Genomic DNA, 10,627 nt, shown 5'->3' with positions numbered 1-10,627 from the left:
TCCAAACAATAAATTCAAAATCTTGAACTAGAAAATAAAATACTTTACTGATTTGAGAATCATTCGGCTTGCCAAATAAAAATAAAAATGTTGTGAAGTTAACCTCATGGTTATTGGTTCTCTCCCCTTCCGATGGGAGCTTCCATGATGAGCATATAAACCGTGTTTAAATGGCGTACGTTAAAATGACAGGGAATTGATTTGCTCCAGGTTTTGTTGAGACTCCATATGTGTGTCCCCACCAGCATACAATAATAAAGATGTTTTGATTTTATTTCACTTAAAGTATTCAAACTGGTCAGAAGAGTGAAATTCCATGTTAATCAAGGAGTAACATAAGTATTGATTAACATACAGTATTTGATGGTGGGAATGGTTATTAGTTTCTAAAATGTGTCAAATATCTATTATAATGTATAAAAGATAATGATGTTTTGGTAGTTGGAATGGTTATTAGTTTCTAAAATGTATCAAACATCTATTATAATGTATAAAAGATAATGATGTTTTAGTGCATTCTAGAAACTAGATAGTCTTTTTTTAAATAAAATGGATTCATATGTATTAACTTCTTATTTTTTCTTTAATTAGATGAATTTCTTAATAATAAATGATAAATAGAGTAATCAAAGTAGTTTTAGAATTAAAGAATAATTGAATAAACACAAGAATATTAGAAGCTATCAAAAGTTGGTTTCTACATTCAATGTTTCATCCTTTTTCCTTAATTAAAATGTACTAGTACGAATTATCATACATGTGAAATTCTTAAGCATTAAGAATAGTTTGTCATCATGATAATTTTGCAACTCTGTATGTCTTCAAGCTTTTTTCTCATAGAAATATGTAACATCTTTGTTCATTTTTTTATGAAACCAACCACCATCCATGAAAGAATTCAAAAAGTAAGAAAATGTATTTGAATTTTAGTCCTTCATTCAAGTGGTAAGATGATTGTTTTCAAGTTGCACTAGACATTGTTGCATCTAAGATTCCTTAAAATTCATAAGAAATGCCAACCTTAAACCACACACACTAAGGAACATATTAAGCCTAGAGAATGCCAATCAAATCTAAGTGTTTAATACTTTTAAGCCCAGAAATCAAAGCTTAGTGTGTGTGATTTAAGCCATCCACATAGGAAAAGCTTCATATGAGTAATTTTGATTGAAGTTGTACAACATTAGATAAGATAGGATTGATTTTTAGGATTGAATCTAGAATTGCAGGTGCCACAAAATAGCAATTTGTCGACTCCCTTTTCAAATACTAGGAAGCATCACTATCATATAAACCTATTTCCAGAATAACATTAGAATAGGGAATTGATAGTGTATTCATGTGAACAACATTGCTAGAGTTTTGAGTTTCATGAATGAAAGGTAGGGGTATAATATTTGCAGTTCCATTAGAGTACCATTGAAAGCATAATATAGGCAATCTATTGCAAAAAATTGTGGAAGCTCACTGTCTTTGACAATCTCTTATGAAACATGGTGTTGGGCAAGTTGAAAGACAACTTCATATTATTAGTTAAGACAACAGTTTGTGGAGATTTGTGTGGAGAATGATGGGCTTAACTCTTTTTCAAAATCTACACTCTTATTATAATGATCATAAAGTTCTAATTCAAAAAGAGGTCGATGGGTTTGAAGATTGAGATATATATATATATATATAGGCGGATATTCCAAAATTTCTTAATCTTATTATCCATCTAGCCAAGTATATGTCCTACAATTAGAGACCACTTGAAAAGAGATGATATAAGATTGAATCAATTTTTTCATTATAGATCTATTTTTTTCTAGATTCTAGTTATGCATGTTATCTTTCTTATCTTTTATTATATATTAAAATAACATTTACATTATTTAATTTTTGGGGCTAACTTAAATCTAATTCCACCAAGTTGCATTCCTCTTTAATTGTGAACAACTAATATTTTATGATCAAATTTCCATTAATGACACCATAAAAATCATAATTTAATTGATAATTATTTTTAATATTATTTGGAATAGTTTTGGCATCATTTTAATAGAATTCATAATTTTGCCACTTAATATTTGGGATGTTTGAAAGTATTGAATATATGAATTTTTATTTTTTTTTTGACAACTTATCATTCTTGTTCTGAAGAGAAAATTATAAATAAAAATTAGAAGAAGGAAAAAATTTATTTCAATTATTTTAATTTTGTATATAGTATATAATGATGACAAAAATACTGTGAAATAATTTAATATTAGAATTAAAAGAAGGAAAATAATTTTATTTCAATTGCTTTAATTTTGCAAATATATTAATGACAATATTAAATATTTATGGATGTCAAATATTTAAATGATGATAATAAATGTAAATTAGCACTTAAAAGGATAATTAAATGTAAAGAATTGTAAATAATTAACATTTAGCACCTTCAAATAAATGTGTGCAAAATGTAAAGCATGTGTTGCTTATATTAAAATGAACACAATATTTTTTGCTTTTTATGGAGAATTGCTAAGTATATGTTCATAGATGTAAATTAGCAACTCAAAACTAAAACTGTAATTGTACTCTAGAACCATTTCAACAAACACTTCTCATGCTACCCAGTTTTACTTGCAAATACACTAAAAACCCCACCAAACTTACAACAACAAATTTTAGAATCTAGGAAGAGGTACACATAGCAAAATAAAAACAGCCTACAAGAAAATAAGTTTGTTCAACCATTTTAAGGAAGAGAAGCGTAGGCCATGCCTTAAATGATACATCAAACCATTTAAGTTTGAAGAAGACCTTTTGTAAGGCTTTCCAAATACTTTTGAACAAGCAAGAAATTCGATTTTTCTTAGTTGTTAAGCCTCGTTCTTTAGTTCAGCTACCGATGCAATATCTAACAAATATCTTTTAGGGTGGCTTTCCTTCTAATGCCTTAATTTATCTATTTTTGAAATATGATATCTTTCAACAAATTTTACATAAATTTTTTTAAAAATAATTATGTTAGTTATTATTATTAATAATTAAAATTTTATTTTTAATAATTATTGATTGTTTTTTATATCAAAATCTTCTAAAAAAGCAAATCTTATTAAATATCAATTACTAATAGATTTACTTTAAAAAGTTAAAATTTAAAAACTTAAAAAATAATTTTAATAATATAAATTATTAACAATTTATTTACTTTAAAAAGTTAAAATTTAAAAACTTAAAAAAAAATTTTAATAATATAAATTATTAACAATTTACTGTTAATAATTATTAAAATTCAAAATCACAAATAAGAAAGAGTATGAAAAAGTATGCAAATTTTTTACATAATGAATTACCCATAATGTGCTACCTTGTAACTTGTAAGTATTATAATTCCTTGCTTGTTCTCACCCAACACGTGGGATTAAAGAACATCAAAAGGAAAAAAATCAGATTTGAGGGTGATTGTGGATCTGGCCATCTAAGCGTCAACTCTTAGAATGTGTCTGTTAAGCCCCATCCATTACATCAAATAGATAGAAAACACAAAAATATTCCAAACTCTTATCCGAACAATTTTAAAGCTACATTAAAAAATATTACTCCATTCTACAAGATCATTATTTTTTTATAATACTTGTATTTTCTCCACTTCAAACCGCCCAGAGAAAGGTAATTGGGCTACGAACAACGTGCGTTCCACCTTGGATGCATTTCCACGTTATTTCCCCGTACTCACCCTTGTCACCCTCCTTCACTTTGCTTTCCAATCTCACTTCAAAACTTGCTTGGTCATGTCGTCTCTTGAACACCAATGTACTTGGCTCCACGCTTACCTTTACGCTTTGGCTGCTCTTCACCCACACTTTGTATACGCCATTGTCACTGCCCACGTTAGTCACCGTTCTTCTCTTCACCTGAACGCGCTCTCCTTTCTTAAACACAACAGAGAAAGACGGGTAATTTAGATCTGCACCTAATTCCGATTTGGGGCAGGGAGGCCATTTGTGGGTGAGGAGAGCGATTTGCTTTTTGGTGTAGTTGTTGAGACCACCACACAGATAGTTGATGTAGTCTTGAGGGCCCAAATCGTACACTAGTCCTGGCTCCACAGCGGCCATTGGGTTTACGTGACCTGCACCCATCACAAACGGGTCTGCGGCTCGCAAGGTTAGAGCGTCTTTGATGGGTTGCTTTCTATTGTCAAGTGTGGAGGCCGTTGTCATGAGAGCCGATCTGATCGCAGCAGGACTCCACGTCGGATGTGCGGCTCGTATGAGTGCTGCAATGCCGCTGACGTGGGGACACGCCATTGAAGTCCCGGAAATTATATTGAACCCACCATCCTTCCACGCTGCCAAGATATTCACACCTGGAGCGATCACATCCGGCTTAAGGACGTCTGGATATGAGACGCTGGGACCTCTGGAAGAAAAGGAGGCCACGATGGGAGCAATGGATTTTCTAACGACCGTCAGGCCTATGGGGTTAATGGTGGCCGTGGGCGCCTCCGTGCTGTTAGCGTAGGCTTTTATCTTTTCTCCCGTTCGAAAACTCACGCTGGTAGCCGGCAGATATGATTCCTCGATGGGAAAATCTTGGGCGCCATCGACTTCATAGTTGACAAATATCATTCCTGCTGCGCCAGCATTCTTCACAAGCCTTGCTGTTTCCGTTGAATTGGCGTGGGAATCGCACAACACGACTTTACCTTTGAAAAGATGTGGGTCGAGACCGTGATTACTGCAAAAATCGTAGACAAGAGGCAGATTTTGAATCCCGGGTCCTCTGTAAAATGACGAGCCTTTGAAGACCTCGCCATTCCCGAGCTTCACGGGAGAGAGAAACTCTCTGTCCATACTGCTGGCACCCACGGTAGTCATCCACGGCGCAGTGTTTTTAGCAGAAGCGAAGAAAGGACCGTCGTTACCAGCAGAGACAGAAACAAATACACCCCTCTGTATGGCCCCGAATGCTGCCAGGGCTTGGTGATCCTGGTAGAATGGATTGTCATAGTCACCGCCAATTGACACGGAAATAATGTCCACCCCGTCTTCTATGGCTTTTTCCATGGCAGCAGCTACGTCGCTGTCATCGCAATAGCCTTCCAGTCCCCAGCAGACCTTATACACGGCCAGTCTGGCTGCAGGCGCCATGCCCATGGCCGTTCCGTTGCCAAACCCATTGTAGCTCGCTCCTCTTACAGCAGATCCCGCAGCTGTAGAAGCCGTATGCGTGCCGTGGCCGTCATTGTCTCTTGCTGATCTGAAATCCTCGCCCGAACGCGATTTGTAGCCCTTGAAGAAATGAAAACGAGCTCCAATGAGTTTTCTGTTGCAGTTGGAGGAATTGAATTGCTCTCCGCTTTCACATTCGCCCTTCCATCTTGAGGGAACAGGCCCCAACCCATTGTCACTGAAGCTTGCGCTCTCAGGCCATATTCCCGTGTCCACCATGCCCACTATCACATCTTCTCCGCGATTCAAATGCTGCGACCATAGTCTGGAACCGTCGGTGAGGCCGAGAAACTGAGGCGAGTGTGTGGTATGAAGTTTATTCAGAGCCGATGGAGTTACAGCCAGACATCCATTAACGCTCTCCAAAGCTGCTGCCTCCGCACTGCTCAGCTTGGCCGCAAAGCCATGGAGGACTACATCATACGTATATAACAAGATACTCGGATCTGACGTGGAAGCAGGAGAGGTGACGTGGGTGAGAATTGAAGCATACCAGAGCTCATGCAAAGGAAAATGTTGGGGTTTCATAGATTTCATCATGTGCACAATGTAGGGCTTCCTTACAGTCTTCACATCATATGCTCTGCCAAATACTAACAAGAAGAGCAGCGTTACCAGGATTCTGGCGGAAGAATTGAGCTGCTTCATTATAGCCAAAGGACAAAACAAGAAACGACACAGGTGAAGATGGAACTGACTATGGGTTGTTTAATAAAGCCTAAAAGCTCAGCAATTTCCAAGAAACTTGAAGGAAGAAGATGCCAGTCACTTTTTCTAATTCAAGTGTGGATGCTTTTTTCCTGCTTCAAAGTTTCAAAGATGCCCTGCTATATACATTATTACAGTGACCAAATATGATTAAAGCAAAGATTCCATATGGAGTGCGGGAAAATTTGTAGAAATTGGAGAAAGCTAGAGCATCATAGACTTGTTATTTCGACATTCTGTTGGGTCCATGACAGAGACTCTATGGAATCTTTATCTGTACTGTCTCTTCCGCTTTCTACGTCTACGTAGATAAGCTGACATAGGTTAAAAGAAAATTATATAAAAGAATGAAAATTTTCATTGAAGTAGATTAAGAAAATTTCCAAATTATACACCACGTTTAATTAGATTTATTTAAACAAAGCACCATTAATCTATATTTTAATTTTTGAGTGAGAATTGATAATTAAAAGTTTTGTTTCCAGAAAATAATTTCAACAAGATAGGTCTAATTAAAACCTTTATTATAAAATAATGGAATGTTAAAAAGGGATTTGTTAAAAAGGGATTTGTATAATAAATCTGTTATAGTAAAAAAAAATTATATTCTTAATTTGTTAATTGTTTCAAATTATATGTAATTAAAAATATTTTATGTCATGAGTTAAGTCAAGAAATGGAGAAATGATTTATGAAGGATGGTTTTAATATAGAAAAATGCAAACTTCTATAATCTAATCTTCTAAGACGTCTATTGTGTTTTGGTGTGTAAAGATTAATAGTACATTTTAAAATACCTTAGACAATCTATTGGATTACAATGGCCAAGTTTTCCTCAACCAACCTCCTTGAGATACTAGCTTTATAGCCTTAGGAAATAATTGAAGTCAACGAAACAAAGTGTGCAATGTCTTATATAAAGTTTTCAATGCAAATGTGTTATTTTAAGTGCTCCAATTGAAGTCTTCCTAATATGATAGCTTCATGTATTGTATCTGAGATGACTTTTTAATTATTATCACGAAAATATTAATGAATTTAGCTCTAAATAGTTATTAAAAGATGATAGAAGTCGACTATTTTAAATTTAAAATTTTCAATTTAAGAATAATCTTGCATGGCTTACGAATGAACACACATTGTTGGATTGGCTCAAGATAGAAAAATTAATATCTTTAGGCAAGCCAAAATATTAATGGAAGTGAGTGTGAAGATAGATGTAATAAATAGCTAATAGTGGTGAATGTGTGTGGATTGATGTATATAAGGATAATAGAAGGGTCCATGCATAGAACTATGTATGAATAAGGATAGGAAAGAAGCCAAACTTAGCACAACAATAATATACATGTAACTATATAGTTGTAAGTCAAAATAAGGACCAATATTATCAAAGATATATAATAAGGTCTATTTCCAAAATTAGAAGCTTATACAGATGCTTGAAGCTCCTTTTTCCCATACATAACCTACTTCCTTCACCAAGTGTACCTTAAAATTTGACCTTCTTCATCCTGGAGTTGTAGTGAAACAAGCATGTTTTTGACTTGTTGTATATCACACCTTCTTATGCAAGGTTTTAGTTCTAGAAAAATTAAAAGATTCAATAATGAGGGATGATCTACTCTTAATGGATGACATGGATAAGAAAAAACTCACCACCACTCTAAACAGGAGCATGAACACCATTTCTTGAAATAGCCCATTTAAACATATTCAAACAATGAAAGTGTTTGAACAAGAAGGAGTTGCCATATCACCAATCTTATTCTTCTATTAAAGCAAATGTGATTCTAGTGAAAATCCTTATTGCTTGAAAACTAAGGATTTGGGAATTCTTGACTTTCCCTTATTGCCATGCAACATGAAGTGGTGACTCTTCATTACAAATTGACCTATTTATTTCTCATATTTAGTAAATAAATTTTTAATTAAAACTTGTAAGCACTGCCAAAAGAAATTCAAACACATCCAATAGAATAACACATACTAATAATTGTTAGAATGTAAAAATCATGTGATAATAAAAAATCTTGTGTGAAAAATAGAAACTATTAAATTGTAAATATAAATGATGTAAAATTTAAATAAAATAACAAAATTAGTATTTAAAGGACAAAAATGTAAATACCCAAAAAGAAGAATTATGTTAAGTGATATCAAAAGTACGAATGCATGGATAGGTGCAAATAAGCTAGGAGAGTATAAAAATGATAAGTAAGAGGGAGAAGTTAAAAATCATGATGAATGGGAGAAAAATTCAAATTCATCTTTCCAATGTGTAAGTTTTAACATTAAATATTTATCCCAATCTTCCATCTAATATACAAAGTGTCTCTAAAGATTTCTAACACATGTGATGCATGTATCTTAAGATTCTCTAAATGAATCACAAATAAATATTAAATTATATTACAAGTATTATGTAAGTTGAGAAATATTCTTTTCAAATAAGAAAAATAATTATTATCATATTTTTTACTTTGCACAAAAATTATAACCATCTCGTGGTGATTATGAACTATTAATATCAACAATGTTTAGAATATAAGAACAAGAAAAAATAATTCAAAAAATACTATTGGCTGCAATTGACCTTGACATCAAAAGCCTTTTGGATTTTTTATGGATGTATATATTTGTTTAATATTAGGAGCTATAAAATAGAATTTTGTGAGATCAAGTCAAACAATCATTGATTAGCATGATCTATTATTCATGATGGCCTTGCCAATGACTATGTCAAGAATAGATAAATAGTACTAGTAGCTATATTATGGATTGACGAGGAAAGATTTTACAATAATTAAATCAAACAATGTCATTGCCATCATCATAAAATGTTGAAAAGGTAATTTTGGGAACGATTATAAAAATATTTTCATTTAATTATTGAACCTACATGGTTGATAATACAAGAAGTGCACATGTTTGATAACTTTGGAAATGATCATAACAATATTTTTATTTAATTATTGAACTTAAATTATTGATAATAAAATAAGTCTTCTTGTTTGGTTTCTTGACTCCAACATGTTCTATATCTAGCATTATATCTCTTTATTGATTCTATATCATTGAGATGAGTTATTACTGAATTACTGTATGTCATAAAATCATGGTTTGTGGCTTAAAATTATGACATTGAGTAATCTTATAAAAAAATTAATATTTGAAACTTTCTCATATTTATTTAGCAATGACCATATAGCAATGTCTAAAGGGTACAATTGTACATTCTCTTTAAGAATTTAATTACAATGTTTCTAGTTAAGAAAATAATTTTATCAAAACCCTAGACATGTTCTTTTTTTAAATTGATGATGGTTGTAATAATTTTCACACGCTTAATAATCTGGCACACATAATTTGTGTTTTAAAGAAAGAACCCTTTGATTAAGTGAAAAAGACTTAAGAATCATAACTATATTCAATGCTTCTTTGATTTTTTGGATGGGAGTTTAATGAGATGATTATGTTGTATGGATAGCAAAGCAAACAAACTGAATTTTGAGAATGGTAAACAAAATAGAATTAAAAAATTAACAATATAAATAAGTTATACACATATAAAAAATAGTTTTAACAAATTATTTAGAATTTAAATTTTATAAAAATTAACAATAACATAATATTTACTAAAAAAAAATACAAATCCTTTCAAAATATATATGTTTCTTTGAAAAGGGTATTTTATTCAATTGATTTTCCCATTAGGTGTTTTTCATGCTTGTCTACTTATGTTTGTTTAGTACATTTACTTTTTATGGCTCAAGTTGTAAGATCAAGCCACATGTCATATACTCTATTGTCTTATGTCCCACCTTGTTTTTAATATCCAAGTGTTTCTAATTGCAATTATGAATTGTGAATCATATTGATTTGTATCTTTTTGTGTAATAGGATTGCTATCTCATTTTTGCTATACCTTATGTTTTTCATTGAAGCTCCTTGATTTTAGGTTACTATATTCATTGCCAAAGATTGCATGATATTGAGGATTCTATATCAACTCTTCTAATATCTTTAGAGAAAAACATTTTTCTTTAATGGAAGCAACAATTTTATTGATGAGTGAGTTAGGAATGATCTAAAATAAATATGATGAATGATTTGTTTTATGGGGGCTCCTAATTAGCATTTAGATAAAGCTTTGACCAACACTAGTTAGATTAAATAATAAGTTTACTTTATATTTGATAGTTTCTTAACTTCATTAAACAAAAATTCTTCAAATCTACATTTTAAAAAAAAAGGATATGTACAATTTTAATAAATCGATTACTCAATGCCTTTAAAATATACACATAAAAGTATCGCATAATTAAAAAGAAAACAAGAGCTGTGATGAAACAATGTTGAAGTAGAGGAGTAACTTTTATATAGGAAAAGGTTAGAGAATAAGTTTGTTGTTTAGGCTCAACGAACACTATATGGAAGAAATAAATAATACCATGGCCTATTAGGAATAGTCAAAGGCTACTATAATCATTGTTTTGACTTCTTCCCTTAGAATTTTTTAATATCTTGCATCTTTCAACAAACCTTTTGACATCAACTTGTATGTTTGCAGAAAGAACCTCCACATTATATCGATGTAAGATCAAACCCAAAACCAATAAAGAGCGAGAAGGACAACCATGCAACTTCAAGAGCATTTATAAGGCAGGTTATTTTTTGGATTTTCTATTTAAAAATAATAATTTGCAGGT

The 10,627-nt window shown here is 31.9% G+C and overlaps 1 protein-coding gene across 1 annotated transcript; it reads right to left on the bottom strand.

Moving 5' to 3' along the window:
* Nucleotides 1–3,322: 3,322 nt before the first annotated feature.
* LOC131064378 (subtilisin-like protease SBT1.4) lies at nucleotides 3,323–6,218 on the bottom strand. The gene has a single exon (XM_057998497.2). The coding sequence runs from the start codon at nucleotides 5,853–5,855 to the stop codon at nucleotides 3,624–3,626; it is 2,232 nt and encodes a 743-aa protein (XP_057854480.2). The 5' UTR covers nucleotides 5,856–6,218; the 3' UTR covers nucleotides 3,323–3,623.
* Nucleotides 6,219–10,627: the final 4,409 nt, after the last annotated feature.

The sequence above is a fragment of the Cryptomeria japonica genome, chromosome 7 (genome assembly GCF_030272615.1).
Source record: "Cryptomeria japonica chromosome 7, Sugi_1.0, whole genome shotgun sequence".
Lineage (NCBI taxonomy): Eukaryota > Viridiplantae > Streptophyta > Pinopsida > Cupressales > Cupressaceae > Cryptomeria > Cryptomeria japonica.
This window is presented reverse-complemented; position numbering and strand designations above follow the sequence as displayed.

Coding starts and splice junctions, on each gene's coding strand:
- LOC131064378 (XM_057998497.2), bottom strand. CDS start 5,855: ATGAAGCAGCTCAATTCTTCCGCCAGAATCCTGGTAACGCTGCTCTTC.